This window comes from Ptychodera flava, chromosome 4 (genome assembly GCF_041260155.1).
Source record: "Ptychodera flava strain L36383 chromosome 4, AS_Pfla_20210202, whole genome shotgun sequence".
In the NCBI taxonomy this organism is placed as follows: Eukaryota; Metazoa; Hemichordata; class Enteropneusta; family Ptychoderidae; genus Ptychodera; species Ptychodera flava.
In genome coordinates, this window is record NC_091931.1 from 38,243,239 (window position 1) to 38,263,954 (window position 20,716).

The 20,716-nt window shown below is 35.3% G+C and overlaps 1 protein-coding gene across 1 annotated transcript in view; it reads left to right on the plus strand.

Annotated features, from left to right (window-relative positions):
* LOC139132273 (uncharacterized) overlaps positions 1-18,893 on the plus strand; it is a 50,205-nt gene extending 31,312 nt beyond the window's left edge. The window contains exons 3-6 of the mRNA XM_070698662.1: positions 7,760-8,055; positions 9,744-9,804; positions 11,494-11,765; positions 12,061-18,893. Coding sequence (XP_070554763.1) covers positions 7,760-8,055; positions 9,744-9,804; positions 11,494-11,765; positions 12,061-13,605 — 2,174 coding nt within the window. The 3' untranslated portion in view covers positions 13,606-18,893. The remainder of the gene's footprint in view (positions 1-7,759; positions 8,056-9,743; positions 9,805-11,493; positions 11,766-12,060) is intronic.
* Positions 18,894-20,716: the final 1,823 nt, after the last annotated feature.

Genomic DNA, 20,716 nt, shown 5'->3' on the forward strand with positions numbered 1-20,716 from the left:
CTATAATGCTAATTTTGCATGCTATAAGTTAATGTTCTTTGTCCCCGCATTAAGCTTCTATACTAGTTGAGTGGCCCATTGGCATTTTAGCTTTGGTAAAGCAGTTTTTAACCTTGAGTGAGCTCTCTATCTAATCAGAATGACGTGTTGATGTGATGGACAAGTATAATATATTTTACAGTAATTCAGTGAGCAATGTATTTATAACTTCAAAGATTACAGAATGGGACATACATGCAACTTTACGTCATACTGTGTTCTTAAACATCAAAATTCAAGCATCAGCATACAGCTGCATGCTTGACCATAAGGCTTTCAGTGGACTTAAAGTCAAAGGTGACTTGCTATTTTGATATTCTTTATACGTCAGAATCTGAAACATATTAAATCTTCAATCTCCTCTATATAGCCATATGATACATAACTGTTCATACATTAAGTGATATTACTCACTATGTGTAACAAATGTTATTACATTAAAGTATTTGTACAATCAAAGTGATACACTCATTTTCGAAATCAACTTGTGTGTCATATTTCATGTAGATAACACCCAAATGATCAATTTCTTCAGTAAATGAATGCAACACTTATTGACATTGCAATTGATGAAAAGAATGAAGGAGAATTTATCATCAGGTTGTTGAAAGTGTCACAAACAAAGGTCTACACATATCTTCATAAGCCATACTTCACTACCGGTATATCTTATTATTTGACTTCTGTGATTACCCTCCCGGTACACCAAAATGTCATGTTGTTATACAATTATATAGGTGTTAACATGAATTATTTAATGATCATAGCCAAGAACAACATACTTCCCTTAAATGTACATGTAACATGACCCAATATCTTCATGTTTAAGCTGATCATTATTTATGAGATTGTTTTCATACAGTTTCTCGATAATGTTTCCAGACAAGTGAATTTTACTATGACTCATATGAGTTAATCCAGGAAAGCCAATTACTAACTAAGTTTCTTCAGCAACCTTTGCGATCTTACCAATAACATGAAGTCATATACCAGGTATACCGGTAGTGGCACATTTTAATGCCAAATACTGGTGTAGAAATGAATAGCAATGAAATAACAGAATGCACTTCTTTAACATTGTGATAAAAAAGCACAGTAAAGATCCATGAGTATTCAGTATGCCAGAATCTAACCTATGCAAGCACCAGTCAATGGAGCCTTTGATCAAAGTGTACATGTATAAGCTGATGTAAAGTGAAGAACATACTATACTTATATAATTATACACTTCTTGCAATAGAGTGCAATAAGGACATATATACCGGTACACTTCATTGCAATAGAGGGCAATAAGGACATAATACACTTAATTGCAATAGAGTGCAATAAGGACATATATACCGGTACACTTCATTGCAATAGAGGGCAATAAGGACATATATACACTTCATTGCAATAGAGTGCAATAAGGACATATATACCGGTACACTTCATTGCAATAGAGGGCAATAAGGACATATATACACTTAATTGCAATAGAGTGCAATAAGGACATATATACCGGTACACTTCATTGCAATAGAGGGCAATAAGGACATATATACACTTCATTGCAATAGAGTGCAACAAGGACATACATACCGTACACTTCATTGCAATAGAGGGCAATTAGGACATATTACACTTAATTGCAATAGAGGGCAATAAGGACATATATACACTTCATTGCAATAGAGTGCAATAAGGACATATATACACTTCATTGCAATAGAGTGCAATAAGGACATATATACCGGTACACTTCATTGCAATAGAGTGCAATAAGGACATATATACACTTCATTGCAATAGAGGGCAATAAGAACATATTATACCGGTACACTTCAGTGCAATAGAGTGCAATAAGGACATATATACACTTCATTGCAATAGAGGGCAATAAGAACATATATACACTTCATTGCATTAGAGTGCAATGGAGAACATACTTTATTATACACCTCCTTGCACTAGAGTCCCTTTAAGTTTATTAAAGAATGTACAGGTATGGTATGCATGTTGACAGTGATTTCTCTTGATTCTGAAATATATGTTTATGTGTTCTGTTCTTATTATGGTAAATTCAGTGAAATAATGATAGAAAGATACATATGTACGTTAGGTTATACATTCAATACATGGTTTTGTACAGGAGAACATACCACTGATCTTGAAATTCACATGATCACAAGTGCATGAGATTAACCAAAACAAAGGACATTGAAACCAAAATTTACATGAAGCATCATCCATTGGAGAAATGATGTTCGCAGTAAGAATGAGCTACCAGCTGTTACACCACCAGGCTACCTCAACTTCTAAAAGTCAAAGGTGATGCAAAAGACTGCTGTTCTAAAATATCTGTATGATACCAATAGGAATTGGTTTTCAAGCAGCCTAACATACTGTAGCTTCTCAAAATAGAATTGATCAGTTTCACTTGTACATGATTGATACTTGTCCAAGTTGTTAAGCAGTGAAAGTTTGTTAAGCAAAAACGTAATACCCATCACTGTAGATATCAGGAAAGAAACATCATTTGTCAGTATTACAAACTCTATAAAGTATTTAAGGAGTATTGTAAGGTTATGAGAATTTTCATATTATTCAAGATATTGCAGTCTTCACACCAGAAGGTAGGAAGTCAAAGATCAAAGTTCAAGATTTCATGGTTGCTACAACTTCACTGTTAGCACAACTGCCAACAGTCAATGTAGGAAAGTGATAGATGTTCACTGAAACTGTCACATTTAATATACTACACAATTCTTGGTACCTTCGAAAGCTTTACCATAGGTGTCAAAAAATGACTGTCTTTTGTAATTTCAAATGAGAGTCATGTGTTTTTAATTCATTTTGAAACAAAAATTGAACATTTATTGGTACACCTATTTATAGATTGTAACTCGAAATTCATTTCTAAAATACCAGGATACAACTACCTTAAGACTCAATTGACACATAGTACCAGAGCATACCCGGTACTGTACCAATGAATTGATCTCATTGGCACCTCAACAAGATTATTATATGCCTCATGTATTGAACGTCAAGCACTCCATAACATTTAATGGTATCTTAATGATGGCATAGCGGGATTTGAAAATAATCAAATTCACATGTTTTACATAGGAAATCTGGCTTTTGAAAAATTATACTTAGAAATTTCAATAAACCACATAACAGTGATTAAAAAATATCATTGCGTTGTTGGATGATGAAAATTCTTCAATTTTTTCAAGGTTTTCATTTAAATCATGGAAATAAAACGTATGGATTGCTTATCTTTTGCATATAAAAACCCCAAAATTCTGAGTGAATACTGTAAGAGAGGCATATTATAAAAACACTGCAGCCCAAACAAGAGACTATATCCACCCTCAAGGCAGGTGACATTTTGCCCTCCTGATGTCAGGCACATAGTCCCTTGTTTGGGCTATAATATATATTACCTTACATGTATTTATTCCATGAGTAAGAGAAAGCATGAAATTACCATGTCCATTTAGTCATTAGATTTCACCAATGATGCAAGACAGAAATCAATACAACCATTGCCCAAGCTAGCGTAAAACTTTCAGAAGATAATGTATTGAGCATATAACGTGACTGAACTGAAAAATGTAGAAGTTACTGACTTTCTGTGAATCTTTTCTGATATTGAAGCACGTCTTTCTTCTATGCCCAACAGATGCTAAAATGATTGTCAAATATTTGATGGGAGTCACAAATTGCCCATTGACATGTGACACCAAATAGTTGCTTTAGACTAGAGACAGGGTCTAAGGTTGAGAAGTTACCTTGGTTACAACAAGTTAGGAGATAAAATTGGAATTACTTTGATTCCCCAGTTGCAGACAGTCAGTTATATTTCTGTCTGTTATTGCAATATGATTTCTCTGTGTTGACATTACATTCGAATGGATGTGTGTCCTGGGAGATAAGCAGTCTTAACAGGGCATTGGAGTGACTGTGTGCATTTGCTGTGTATTATCCTGTGAAATAGGATATTATGGGCTGACTGAACTTTGATTTTATACATTCAGGCAATATTTGTGCCAAGACCTTTCATCATTGTCTGTCAGAGCTCAAGTTCTGTTTAAAAAATGTAATATTTACATATGTAATGGCAAGCATGGGATATCATCATTTGTCCTTCATCAGAACAATAGTGAAGGGTGGAAATATATAATTGCTGCAGAGAGAAATGATGGTGTAAAAATTTGTCAAAGGCACACTCTATTGTGTGGTGTGATAATGAGAAGCACTCTGCTAATAACCAATGCCATTCTCGCTTATTTTTCCATTTGCTATAAATAAAAATAATTTACATTCAATGTTATCAATATAATTTCAACCATTTAAATCTCATATGTGTTGCGAATTATGCATTATATCACCATGGTAATCAGTGTATTAATGCAACATGTAAACAACCTAATTATAATTAAAAAACTATCAAAACATGGGACTAGGCAGTGTTTACTTTCCAAGCATCATTAACAAATGAAATATTATCATGAATAAAATAGAACATAGTATAGTATAGTTCATTTTTCTGGCCATCTATAACATGCTGCTCAATGTAAAAGTAACACGCTTGTTAAAAACATCCAGTTTCAATTAATATACGCATAATGAGAGCTTGATAATCAGTTTTCATTTGCATGAAAGTTTTAACAGCTATTGCTGAGAAACATGATGTAACAGATACTCTGTATGGAAGATAGCCTGCTTGACATTGTCTGTGTACAGCTGCAGATGTTACATCGATAGACTAAAGTGGATGTTTGATGTTTTGTAACATCCTAGAATCAACCTTGACACGGCCATTATTTCCACACAGTGCCCTAGTCATCTAATCCCATTATATTATAAATGAGTGTGAGAGATTATATTCTCAAAATAATCGGCTTTTGAACAGCAGTTTTCAACATGAATTTATCAGTATGACAAATTCATGACAGCAGTTATATTTTGCATACGCATAGGTGAAATAATATTTGTGCTGTACACTTATAAATGAGTATGGAAATGTATGTTCAGTGCAATAAATGCATTTTTAAAAAAAAAATTTTCAAAACAACAGTGTGTCTACCAGCATCAGGGCAGTCTGTATTTTCAGGTCTGTATACAAACACCAGTGAATTTCTTCTCATTGTCCATTTAGGTTTTTGTAGCAGTTTGTGACAGATGTCGTAAGGAGTCAGTTTCATACATGTATAATCAAAGCAATCATGTACCGTTATTATAAAAGCGGTTTTACCTCATGAGAATGTAAATTACAATTATTAGGTGAATTATTATGGGAATAAATCACAAAAAATGATGTGGATTATTACGTAAGTAATTTAGCTAATAAATGTAAATTACTTTGTATACAGATGAATGCGGGGCAAATTTTCAGTTGAGAATGGAAAAAGCGTGGTCTATTCAAGAGACCTTCAGTAAGCACCTACTTATACAATAAATACATGTAGCACAGGGGAATCATCTTAAAAAATACCCTCTTCACATACAACACTGCCGAGATGCTATTTATTACATGACTAGATACAATTTTGCAAGTTGTTTGTGTGAGTGAATTAAAAGACAGCAATTGTAACCTCAAGGTGATTCTTTTGAAGGTAAATTCAATTTCAGTTGTAATTCCTGCTTTTTGTTTCAGCAATTTAGGTGGAAACAGTGCTCAATCAATTCAATTTAGACTTTCCAAATCTTGGAAAATGATTACTTCCACCTGAATTCATTTTGAAACAGGTTGATCGATTGACTTAACATTTTGGCGACAATCTCATCTCAAGTCTTAAATGTTACCATTCAATTACCACACTTTTGTTCAGTATCCTTTGCATTTTCATTATGACTCAATTACTGCAATCAGCTTCATTTATTACCAACTGCACAAACAAGAGTGAAATACCATTAAAACTGTGCCAGAGGCCAGGTAATACTATGTCTCAACAGAATATAAATTGTTCTGTCGGTTACAGGAAAATTTTAAGATTCTTCATACAAGGTCACCAGTTGGAATTAGAAATGCTGCTTACCAAAAATTAAAATACAGATTTAGAAGATGAAAATTCAAAGTATTTATTTGCATGAGCAAGTAAATAGGTACATGTGCAACAAACAAGTGGTAAAGAGATGTTTAGTGTTTATATTCAGAATTGGTATATATTAGTCGCGCCAGCGGCTTACTGACTACGCATGCGCAGATTCATAATAAACTATGCAAGTAACCGGAAGTGTACCCTCCTTTCCGTGGGCGCCGCCATGTTTTTTTGAGTACTCGTAAATAAACAAATACGAAACGTGCAAATTATCATTTTATAACATGCCATTTATAAAATATATCTCTTTTATTAGCCAGTAAGTGTTATTATCCACCTTGTCGCTGATGCAAAATATCGTTAATATCATGCATAAAAAATAGAAAAAGGGAGAAAACTTTTGTGCATATGAACGGGGGCATACGCAAAGAATGCTGGGATTGAATTTAGAAAAGCGCCCCCTGTGTCAATAACTAGATTCAAAAAATGCCAGTTTTTAGACGGAACGCTATAGTTTTCAGCTTGCAAGTGGAAGGTGGGCAGTGCGGTTGCCATTGCAATGATAATGGTGGCATAATACATGTACGTCCAAAAATGTTTAACACAATAGGCTGTTAGCATGGTAAAAATTGCCAAATTTTGTCCAACATTTTTACACATTACAGAAAATCTATGCCTGCACTGCTACAGTGTTTGACGTCGTGTACGTACTTGAACTACTTTCATCAGAGGGAAACTGGGCATAGTTGTCATACAAACGTACGTGAAGTAACAATTAATTCTATTTCATCATGAATCAATACAAATAACATTGCCTATCTTTAAAGGCCCGATAGCTGTATCTTTTTCATATCATTTTTGTGATTTTACTTCCAAACTAAAATAAGTTCATGGGAATGTACTCATTGAGGGGTGTTTATACAAGTAGAATAAACTGTCCACCGGGACTACATGTGCAATTTTGAGCAAGATAAATAATAAATGTTTGCCCAAACATAAAATGGCGCCGTCATGCAAATAAAGCAGAAACACAGTACACAGAGCATATATGCATTGGAATCTTCACAGAAACAACAGAGTAGTCCAATATAATGCATAGGACTGAATGTTTTCCACTGGGACACCATATGCTATATTTTCTTTGTAATATTACCCATTTTTAAAAATGGCGGGAAATCAAAATAACGGTAAAATTTAAATTTACTTGTCCAATTTTTCAGTGGTAAAAGACTATATCCTTTAAATCTGTAGAATTTAAAGAAAACCAGAGAAAAAAGAAAGCCTTTTTTCAGGTCGACAAATTTCAAGAGTTACAGCTACAGGGGCTTTAAATAACCCCTGGCGCCGACACCAAGGGCTGAGCCCTTTATAATATTATTGATTAAATTTGACTTCAGCAAAGCATACAGTACAGTGTTACATAGTGTACTCTACGTGTACGTGTGTAGATCTACTAAATAGACAGCAATTTAATACCATGTACAATATTTAATCTTGATCTACCAGTATTATGTATATTGAACATACAGTGTAATTAGCATATATTACTTTGTTGATTTCTGAAGTTTCAATGTATGAAATCTGTCATCAGTTTGCATCTGCACAATCAAACATTTCAAATGATTCACAGTGCTATTCGCTGATCTCTTTAGATATAAAATATGTAATATGACATTTTTATATTTTAGGCTGTGGAAATGGCAGATACCTTCCCATTAACAGTAATGTCTTCAAGATTGGTTCCGACCGTTGTGACAAGCTTGTTGAAATTGCTAATGAACATGGCCACGAAGTCATGGTTTGTGACAACATACGGCTTCCCTACCGCGACAACTGCTTTGACGCTGTCATCTCCATTGCTGTCATCCATCACTTTGCTACGGTCGAACGGAGAGCACAGGCTCTTAGAGAGTTGGCACGGATCTTGCGGCCTGGAGGGAAGCTTATGGTGTATGTGTGGGCGATGGAACAGAAACAGAGAAAGGTGGGCACAAGTTGTCAGGTGTACATGCACCTACTTTGTTTAGACCTCTAACCACCAGGGATATGTCTTTATCTTTTGTTGTACAGTGATAATGTGTAAAGTAATACATGCCACAAAACTGGAATACATGCCACAAAACTGGAATGTTCAAACTTTTGCTGAAACTCTGCCCAAGGAAATTTTAAGTCATCTTTCAAAATCAAGAATAAAAATCAGGGGTCATCCTGCAAATTAGCTAACATTTGAACAATATTTGAAATTCAAAGTGGCCACACAGGTCCTGTGTTAAGTCTACAGAGAAATTTTTTTTTTTCATTTCCACAAAGATAAGACCCTGAAAACTCCATATGTTTAACAAGCTTGAAAATGAGTCCACACAAGAAGTAAACCAGCAGAGTATCATAAAAATACTAGTCTGAATACCTGTCCCTTAATTGTTCCACACATATTCACAAATGGAAAGAAATAAGGAATTATACATTTCAGTATCTGGACACAGTCTTTCCATTGCTTTAAAGTGCTTTCTATGATCCGTTTCACATTCATGTAAGCAATGTCTCACAACCATTTTGTATTAAAAACATCTGCATTCAGCCTTATCCAGCATTCATTCAATGGCAGGGCTCATCCAGTTTGACTCCCACCTTGCCGGGGGCAGCTATTTCATTCCAGAAAAGAGAAACAATGGGGATGTACAACTGACTTGAAAGATGCAAAAGTAATTCAACATTTGAGCTCCATACACAAGTTTGGTTTTTGGAGTTACAATTTTTGGAAAAGAAAATATGTACATGTGCATTCACTGAAACTGTGATCATTCTGTGAAGATTGTATATGTACAGAACTTAACTTTGCCCAGTGACAATTTGATGCCAGTCCTTAAAATGAATATTAAAGTATGTGACAGCATTGAATAATTTTGTGATATAATATTAAGCACAACAGCATTAACATGATGAGCAATAATGATAAATTGACAATATGTTTGCATTTTGCTTTGTCTAATAACAGTAATGCTTAAATGCAAAACCATATTTTCCTGTTGTCATGGATGCCATTTGTAATGTTTTGTCCTACAGCAGTTCATACAATACATCTGTTTTGGACAAAGTCCCTAAACAAATTGTCTGAAAATTTTATCCAGACTGTCCCTTTTCAATGAAATTTATGATCAAAATCGCAAAGGTCCAGTAGCTGTAATTTTGACGATTTTTTTCACTATTTTGTATATCGATTGCAAATTGTCATTTTACTCCCTAAACCATGTTGAAACATATCTATTTAGCATGTCAACATGGCATCTACAGTATGTGTGTGAAATGCACTGTTATTGTTTGCATTTGAATTCTGGTCTGGACTATAGTTCATTTATTGATAAAAACAAACACATCTACAAATGTACCGGGTTCAGGCTGAGTTGACAAGCTGAATACCGTTTTTCTCAACATGTATTTAAGAAGGAGAACAAGAAACTGTAGTTGAAATTAAAAATCAAAATGAGTTACACCTGGCCCTTTAATTAACTGAATTGTGTGAGCTTCAAGACAAAAGAAACTCCCAAGTTAATGTGCAGTTTGATGTTGCCGTTATACTGTATGGATCTTACCAATATGTGGCCACAAAGATTTTGTTGTTGATAAATGTTTTATGGTATAGAAAGACAACTAGCTCTATTTTCTTTGTTCCAGTTTGATTCCCAAGATGTGCTAGTACCCTGGCATTTACAACCACGATATCATAAGCATAAAGGTAAATGAACATTTCTTAAGTTTCACCCTAATTACAACAACGACTCAATCAGCCATCAACTATACACCTACAGTCCTACATTTGCAGAGATAACCTTTACATGTGCCACCAACTAGCATATGTGTATGCCATTAGTGTTCAGTTACACTTTCACAAATAAATTTCCTTCAATTCTCGGTACCTTATATAAGGTTTTGCCACCTAAGTGGGTCGTACAAGCCTTGGGTGGTCAACCATATTTTCAATAGGGCAGATTTCTACATGTAAACACACAGATTACAGAAGCAAAAGTAAAGTTTGAGGTTATACATGTACATGACTGTCATACCAGAAATGCCTAAAAAGTTAAAAAGATGCATGAGTCTTGCTACTTTCATGAGCAAACAGAACTTTCTGCCATGGAAACAATTACATTTGAGTTAAAGTATTATTGGATCAATATCTCAACTCTTGCTGTGGTGAGAAGTTGACTTTTTACCCACAATGCATTTTGATATCTTATAGTTTTACCCCAAAGGCTATTTGCAATAGAGAGAATTATGTTGAATGTAAAAGTCACATAATAGTATACCGGTATAACATCATGTGTAGGGTTCATTATAAGCTGAATGGACTTGCTAAGTCAGCTATTGAAATACATTTGCAGAGTGTTCCAACAAAGGTGGGCTTTGAATTGTTGAAATCAATGCTTTCCATCATCATCTGTTTGATGCTTTCAGTGGCATTAAAACACTTCTTCAAGCAAACAACTACATGTACATGTAAAAGTTTTCCCGGCAATAGTTTAATAGCTCATCATATTCACAGTACAATATGTTACAAAGTACTTTAATCTTTTAAACTATGTAACAAATAATGTTGCGATCACAAGCAGCTCAGTCTGTTGAAAGATAATGCCATTAAAGTAACAAAACCATGAATTTGCCAACAAATTGTTTTTCCCCAGCCAACATGTATACATTGTGTTTGAGCAGCAGGTGGCATGATTAGGTGTTGTCCGATTGCGGCACTATATCCCCTTATCAGACAGGTCAGGCATGGCTTGCCAAACTCATGGAATCTGGCAATCTCCTGTAGATGAAAGAAAATTGATAACAATTAAATTTTTAAAAATAATAAAGCCATGACCATAGCAATCCTGAATATTGTAGTTGTGTGTATGTATAAATGTATATTTATATGTACAATCTTTATAAATTATCTTAATGGCATTACAAAATCAGCTATATAAAGGCCTTAATATTTATTCATAAAATGTTTAGACATTAACTGAATGTGTGTGTTGCTTACTGAATAAAAAATACTGTGATTTTTATTCAAATTATATAGATAATTAATGTACATAAAGAACCAAATTTAGCTGCATTAACTTTGTTAAAGGTCTGAAAAGGTACCTAAAAGTATCCAGAAATAATCTGATTTGGAAATATGAGAAGCTTTCAGAAAAAGTTGCTTTTCCATTGGTAATTGTTTTCAATTTTAATTTTTATAATTGCTCCATTCTGACATTTTAGAAGGTCATAACTTATAAGACTGAAAGTTGATGTCACATTATCCTTGTATGTATACAGCTTTACAGGAATCTTTCCACTTATTTGTGCATCAAGACATCATTTGAATGCTCTTTGATAACTTTTACAATTATCTAGAGTACTTATGAGCTGTATTGTATTTCTGTCTGCCACACAGCAAAACGTCTGCAAGACTTGAAGAAAGAAAACACCAGTTATTGTAGTTCAACCAGTGATGATGACCAGCAGTCAGAAAGGACCGTCAGAAACCAAAACCAAGCAGCAAACAGAATGGCTTCTCCCCAAGAGACAGTGAGACAACTGGTAGGCCAGACAGCTGTAAGAGATGTGGCCTTCCCCAAAGATCAGTGTCAGACAGTGGTCTCCTCATTAATCAATACAAAGAAGATACAAAAGAGTGTTACGATGACTTTGCCAAAAAGAGGAATAATTCACTGACAGTTGTCCACAAGGAGACATCACCGATGGAGACAAATCATATATTTGCAAATGGTTGCAGCCAGATCTATCAGAATAACACGGCTGATTTGATTTCAAATGACTGTGATGATCCTTGCAAGGGAGATGACTCCTTGAATAGATGTAATGAAACCATTGAGGCCATTGAGAGGAGGATGTCCAGTGTTCAGCAAGATGAAGTTGTGAATCATTGTAGCAGCCTGTACACTGAAGGGAATGCTGTTGCAGATACCAGCCAAGATGATACAAATGTTGAAGGACGTAGAGACCAATACGACAGACTGCTGCGTGGATCACTGGTGGAAAAGATGCAGATCATGTCATCTGTAATGGTAGCACTGGCATTGACGTTGGCCTCAAGGATGAAATCAGTGGTTCCCACTTCACCACTGGGTCCACCCATGGAGAGGCAGTCAAAGCAAACTCTGGTGATGTCAAGCAAAACTTTGAAAGTAGTCTAGTCTTGAAAGACTTTTGTGAAGCTGCTCAAAGCAATGCCACCTTGGATACATGTATAAGCCAGAACAGTGGAAATCAACATGATCGTTGCAGTGGTGCAAGTAAAACAGAAAATGGAATATCAGATGGTGATGTCAATGGTAATTCTGAGGCTTCCCAGAGTGGAGTTGATGATGGCCCCAGCAGTAGTAGTGTGAGTAATCACCTTGGTGTAGTCAGGCCACATGAAAATGATGTGACCCAATGCAGTACAGACCCTGATCATTCCAATGACGTTTCAGCTAACAGACAGAGTTCCATGGGTGAACTAATCATCAGTGGCGTGAGAAAAATAGTCAATGGCATCAGCGGCGAGAGAACTCAAAATGATGTCGAAGAGTATCCTCAAGCAGACTCTAATGCTGATGAGTCCTGGGTTCTGGTAGAAGCTGAGCACAAGAAACTTTGTGAACAAGACAATGCCAAAGTGGAAAACAGTACTGAAATTTTGTCAAATGGACTTGCTCAGAAGGCGGAAGAACAATCTGAAATACTAGAAACTAAATTAGAGGATACAAAATGTGTACATTCCAAGGCATCAGATGCTTTCATTTTTCACAGAGATGAAGACAATGATGAGTCACAGAATTTGAAGAAGCACAGTATCTGGAGGGATGAGAAGGACCAGAGAGCTACAGGTTTGAAATATAGGAACAGTGGTACCAAGAGTGCAGCGTGCTCTGACTGCTCTGATAACTCCACTGATAATGAGAATGTCTCCTTGAGAAAGTCCAAAAGCGAGAGCTGGCTGTTGAACTTTGGCAGTAAATTCTCTCCAAAGCTACTTAGGTTACGAGCTGGCAGAACCACTCCGCCCATCGCTGAAATAAGCCAAGCCATTGCTAGAGGGCAACCTTTCAGGCCTAGTCGCCTCTCTATCAACAAGAAGTCACTGGTCCTGTCAGAAGACGCCTGCAGCACCTCATCATTAGACAGCGAAAGTGATCTCTCAGGAAACTTCACAGAAGAGAAGGCGCCCTCTACCAGGCCAAGCAGGAGGAGGAAGGGAGAAAGTATAGAAGTTGAACTGTGTGCCTGTGACAGTGAAACAGATGAGAGTAGATCAGTTGGCACAGGCATCGGCTCAAGTGATCAGCATACAGGCATAGACTCCTGCAGTCGAGGGAACACTAATGGTGCTGATATTACTGACGATCCATCCACCTTCAAACGCTACTACCACGTCTTCAAGGAAGGAGAGCTTATCAGTTTAGTTGAAGAGTATGTGGAGAGTTTGTACATCCTTCAGAATTACTACGACCATGCCAACTGGTGTGTCGTCGCCGAGAAGGTGCAGGTCTGGAAAATATAAAAGACAGCATACATACACAAGACATGGAGCATTTATATAGACTGTTATCCTCATCACAGAGAAATCCACATCAACTTGAGATTTAGTAATGACAATAGTTTGTTAATTAATGTGGTGTAAATTGAGGATAAAAAGTTAGCTGTATCAATCAGTGATGTTGTTTTAAATACTGCCAATTTTCAATTTATGTACAATTTTTATCAGTGTTTCAGTTTTTTACATCAAATATGTTGCAATTCTCAACAAAGAGAGTAAGTTTTTTGTTTTCCCTGTAAAATGACCACGAAGATACATGAACATTTCCCTTCTTTTTTATTTTATATTAACAAGTTTCAAAACCATGAAATATCATATGCACACATGTACTTATGATAGGTTATTCCTGTGGAATGTTCTCCCGCTAACATCAAGTATAAACATGAAAAGACCTGTCATAAAACATATTTTAATCCTTGCTCTGTAGTTCCATATATGGTAGCTCAATAACATACCGTAGTGTCGGGGAAACCAATATAGCTGAACTATACACAATGTTCAGGTAGTTAGAGGGCTAATTATGTTTGATTCATCCGGAATAATTTTACATTGCAGTTAAATTGATAATGATCACTGCTTATTAGAGCTGCCAAGGCATATCTCATCTGAGTGTTCTTAACTGACAGTATAGATGATGATGCAAGATAAAATACTCCTGGGTGTACATGTTCATCTCGCTGATATGTCTTGCTGCACACCCTTGATATTTGCTTTCACATCAGCCTTCATTGCTTGGCAATAATTGCCATAAGGAGTGTGAAGAACTACTAGCACTGAGTTGAGGAAATCTATCACAAGAAACTCAGCACTGATCACTTACAGCTGTAACAGTATCTCCCTCCTCTATTAAAAATATGTATTGTCAATTGCATTAAAAAAGACACCTTTTATCAGATAGATGATTAGGCTATTTTTGTACACACGAATACACAGTATTATACATTGCAAGATAACATGGCTAATAATCAGCCTGACGGGTACCATTAGGATAATTAGGAACTGTAAAATTCAAGATCCTACAGCACTAATTTCATATCTGTGTGAATCCTTATCAATTTACCAATGAGGAAATATTACTGTAACAGCAGATTAAATTATTTTGAGATATGCTATCAGGAATAATAAATGTGAAGAAACATATTCAGTAGCTTTACAGCTGTGCCACAGTAGTAAACTTTGTATGTGTTATTGATTTCCAGTTTGGCTATACAGTGGCCAGTATTTGTAACCTACCTATTTCCACAAATATCACCCATTGCCAAATAAGTCTTCAATAGCCAATTAGTGCACAGTCATGAAACCGCCACCCTTGAAGAGTAATTTGTATCCTTACCTCGCGATCGTCAACTTAGGGCTGAAGAAACATATCGACAGCATTGTGATTACTATAATGACCACCGACTCTAATGACATGGCACTAATGACTCTGAGTCATCGCTGTCAGTCTTGTGTCAGCCTTTCTACCTGTCACCCCATTTACTGTTACACAGGTCCACCCACTCAATTTGTAAGCAATGTTGAAAGGCGGCAGATGTAGTCATGCTTCAGGTCTTAATCTACTTCTGACCATTGTTGAAACAATGTAGGTTCCACATATTTCTTAAGACAGTACACTCAATCAAAATATCAAAAAGTGTATTGCATTTAAAAATTAAAGCAAAAATTGATGTACTGACATTGATATATTACATAAAACAAACTTGATGAATGCTAGTCCTGACAAGAAGAAAAGGTACATACGATCACAGAACATAACATTGAGAAATTTGGAGCTTCATTATCTGTAACTTTTTGTTTTCCGGTACGTTTTGTTATATCTGCAAAATATAATTTCTGATTCCAGTCTCCAAATATGTCAAACTCAGTAATGCTCAACATGTCAATACAGCCTGTATGCATACTATCTCTATGTTATTGCTTACAACTTTGAATTTCAGTCTGGACCTGAACTTATTTGTCAACAACATTGCGTACTGTGCGCAATGCAGTATGATGACGAGGCTTATACTACTTTAGGGAGCAGAATAAGAAATATACTTTTAATAAAACAAAAATAATGAAAATATTACCAGGTATTGTCCTTTTCAAATCGATTTTTCATTCACCAAGACGTGTAAGTTTAAGTTATATACCTGTGCATATATGGTTTGCTTATTATCATTAGGTTGGTATATATGTAGATGTATAAGAAAATATGAAAACTTGAACAGTGCCATTAAGGTAGAATGTGTCTTGGGGACAGATACGCCAATTCTCAAATTTTAAAAATTCTTTTCTAGTCTACAATTTGTGGTGCTCAATGTAAAGCTCTCAGAATAAGTGAAGTTTTCAACATTATTGTGAAGTAAAAAATGCAATTGTTCCCACATACAGTTAACACAGGGATGATGGCCATTTTCAAATATCGGTAAAATGTTAGGTAATTTGTTTTTCTAGTACTAACATTGGCACAGTAACCCCCAATTTCGTTCTTGCTCTGTTAAGAGAATGATTAAAAGTTTCATCAAGGAAAGTTTGAGCAAAAGTTATAGGTCATCTGATTTCTACATGTAGGTGAAGTACATACCGTACTATTTTAGTTTCATACACCTGCCTATAAGTCTTACAGTAATTGGAAGCTGTCATGCCAGAGTTACGGACTTAGTGGACCTAGCCACTGCATTCCATGTCCCCTTCTACATCACACTCCAAACCATGTTGTGAATCTCAATGTACAGAAATAGCAGTTGCCATGCCTGCACAGAGTCTATTTACCAGCACCTCATCAGGCTATATTGACAGCACCATTGTACTCTGGTACATCCTGTGCATTAGGGAAACTCATTCAATTGGGATTGAGAAAGAGATAACACTAATTGCAAATTGTCAGTTATCAAGATTGCAGTACTCCCAGGCCTGCTTCAGCTTCCTACAAAGTAATACTTGACCAAATCACTTAATGGAAGCGTGTGTGTAGGATGTGTGCCGGCTATTTCTGTCAGATTAATCTTTAAGCCCAGAATGTTCTGGTCATTTACATAGAAATTACATTTTCCTGAAGTTAAAGAACTGTACTGTGAGATGACTGGTCTGTACTTCGTACTTTCATCTCACATATACATTCATCAAGTACTATACACATCTATTATGTTAATGTCTTGATCAGTTTGGTAAACAATAGTGCAATATTTTTCAGTGATATCCAGTCTTGTATGTGGAGATTGGTTCGTTGTGCAGTATTGTTTGACAAAAATGGATGTATTGATGTGTTCATTGCTTTGTAAACTGATCTATATTACCATAGGATGAGATTAGATGCAAATCTATGTAAGTTGTGTTCAGTGTTGATCATCCAGTTGTACGTGGCTTGAAAGTCTTCTGGATGCAGTGAAACTTTGAGTCACAAATAAATGCAATATGGTGTTCATGAGTCAAAGAATATCCATACTTTTTGATAAGATATGAAAACATAAGCACGATATGTACAACATGCTATGATGTTATATACAAATGTGGCATGTAGAGTCAAATGTATCCTGTTCAAATGCTTTGTGTTTTTTTGTGTTTTCAATCACCCAAAGAGGACTTGTCAGATGGATTGAAAAGGTGTTTTTATTGTGCTTGTGTGTAACACCCATATGTGTTTTATCTGTGCTGTAAGATCATCCAAGTGTATCTTTAGGTAGAATGTAGATTTACCTGACTATGAATTTAGGCAACACAAGAGAAGCTTCTATTTTGAATAAGAATTGCTTTTTGTAGTTTATATGGAAGACTGTATATATTTTTGTGATGTCAATGCAAAATCAATTCCATCATATCCAGATTAATGAACTTTTGTGACACATAAATGAAATACACTCAGTACAATCGTTACGTTAAACAGATTTGTAGTTTTTAATAGCCTTTGCTGAGAGATTCACTTGATGTATTATCTTGTCATAGTGCAATTTGACTTTGTGTGCAATGGCTTTGAGCAAAATGGCACTATTTCCCTGGAGATACAACTCGGTTGTCATTTCTCTACTCTTCTTGTCCATGTTGTGTCTCCATATTTCATAAGCACAGAACTAAAGTTGGCATGTTTTGTCTTTTGATTTAGAAGTGACAGTAGAGTGAATGGTGGTATAAAGACTTGATCCTGAACTTTTTCTTAAGGATAGAATGCACCTCGGAGACAGATATGACGCACTCAAATTTTTACAATTTTTTCCTGATCTTACCACTTGTGGGAGCTTATTTCAAAGCTCTTGGAGTGAAAGTGATGTTCACCATCGAAGTCTTTCAAAAATCATAAATTTTATGTTTTCCCCATAGAGTTAACACAGGAATGGCAGCCATTTTGAATTTCAATTATCTGTAAATGCCAGGTAATTTGTTTTGCAAGTACCAAATTTAGCACGGTGAACCCTGATTTTTATTCTTGATTTGGCATGAGAATAGTTGAAAGTTTCATTGAAAAAAATTTGAGCAAAAGATTAAGACTTGCACATTCAAGGCACTTACTACCTTAAATCATTTTGACCTGTAAAATAAATCAGATAGGTAATTTGGTCAAAAGCCATTATTTTACACCAGTTACAGCTGGTTGCTATTGATTGAGCACTTTCACACATACAGTTTAGCTTTATCCTATGTTTTAGAGGAACTGCCAGTAATATTTGCAGTAGTATTTTGGCAGGCATAAAGCAAATGTAAATCCTGTGACATTACTTTTCCCTCTGTCAGACATGTTGTTATATACACTGGCCCAGCCATCCTATTTAAAAGAATAGGAATGAGTTTTGATAGTTTGTTTGACTGTCCCTGCTGTATGCTTAAAATTGTCATGTACAGTGAAGTCTTCAGAAGTGCAGAAAATCAGAAAATAGAAGTTGACATGTGGATGTTGAAGAGTAGATCACGTAAATTTTTAGCAGAAAGATTAATTCAAATACATATCACACAGTGACCTTGATTTTAATGGTGTTTCTCTAATGTGCAATGTTAAGCAATCACTGACATATATTGTTGTCTTCTTGCATGATTTTAAGAAAATTGTTATTATTTCTAGTGATGGATGTAATTAGAATTTCTAACAATATTTTTAAACATTTCATGATAGAGGAATCTAACGGCAAATGTATTGTAGCAAGCATTAAGGCAGGTGCAAATAAGTTATATGAAATCTTGTGCAAGAATATTTTTATGTAAAAGTTTGGAATTCCACCATGTTTTATCATGTTGTACAAATATTGTGTTGTTATTGATAATAAAGAAAATATTTATATTCAGCCTTCTGTCCACATGAACGAGTATAACATTATTAAAATTTGTCTGCACCTGGTGCATGTCTTTCAGTCACCTTCTGAAAATGATGAACACTTAAAAAAATATTGTATTTGTTTTAGGGGTCATCATTATGCATGGGCGGAGGGTGGGAGGAATTGCCCGAAGTATTTGTAACTTTTGAGTACCTCCTGTCAAGTTTATACTTTCATCAGATTCTTTTATTATTCCAAAAATTACGTTATCAAAAAATGTTTGTCTCTCACATTCAATAACTTCTTAAGTCCATGTAAAGAGCAGTTGTTAGTGAACTTGTATAACATATGTGCGATAAAGCAACGACTCCTCTCTGCACCACCCCCTCCCCCATTTATTACTTGGGACTTGCACTGTTTATTATTTTTTGAAGTGGGCGGCCCACTCCATCCTCTTGCCATAAAGTGTGATGGCTTCCTTCCCCTACAGGAGAACATGTCTACATTCACCCAGTCCACAGTCATGGCCATTGCAATGAGATTGTTGTCAAGCTACAACATTCAGATATTTTTTGTTATTTTTTCAAATCCAGAACCATTTGGCATACTATGATACTGTATAGCTCTGCAACTCTACAAATTATAAAAATACCGTCAATGACGCTGTACCTTCTCTAATGTGTGGCCAGGTCAGGTAATTGGTTGTTGGCATGGAGTTGTTGGTAAATAGTTGATGATGTAGGGGCATGAGGTGGGATATGGACCAAAAGAACCCAAAAGATGATTAAATACATCAATCAAAAAAATTCTAAGCTACAGTATAAACTGCCTAAAGATAGTTCAAAGTGGAAAAAAGTTAAACAATCCAGAAATAAGAATTAACAGTCCAAAATAGTAATGACGCACTTCCTTACTGACCTGAGTGCATGTGAAATACACAACCTGGCATCTGTAAATTAAATGTATACCAAGTGATCATTTTAAGTCACTTTTAACTGTTTTTAATGGATTTTCCAAAGAGTCCTGTGGAAATGATGAAAAACGCTTATCTGGTCTTGTGTTTGTATAACCTCATGGCTGATAATTGTCATAGTATTGAAAAAAAATTGAAAGTTAAGAAATTACTGTTTTTAATAGGCATATTTTCCTTGAAATACATGACCGTGTAAAGAATATATGCTAAAAGTGTTTAAGAGTAAATTTCTTTTCAAAAAATAATTTAATTTGTGACCAAAGGATTTTTATTCTTTGAGTTTACAAATTCAAACATTGCAATTTGTTCAATCATCTTGTGCAGTGCAAAATTTATAAAATGACTTAAAAACAAAAAAATTGGCAGAATTACAGTCTTTGTGATGTAAAATTATGGTTGACATCACGATAACTGTTCATGTGTTTGAAGTACTAATATACTATAATTTAAAAAAGAAAAATTCATGCAGAAACGGTAAATATATTGTCAGCAATGTAGTGTTAATTTTGACTTTATACATCAAAATATGCCTTTGCTGGATCCAGATATATAGGGCGAAATATCAGCCATGTTCAGCAAAATCCACACAACAGCATTGATCCTTTTCTAATTTGATTTGATTTGCTTATGTTATCCTTGTATGACAGTCAGTACAATATGGAACTTGAACACAACACAGTGAATAAGTATGCTGTAAATGAAATGGTGTGGCTGCATCCACATGCAGCAATAGGAGTGCCTTTGTCTCTCACCCCTCATTTCCAACCTGTCCCATCCCTGAAAAAATAGTTTGGTCTTATATTTATAATGTTAATAATTTCTGTATTTGTTAAAATGTGCGCATCTCAAAACTTTTGATCATAAACATTTTCATTGTTTT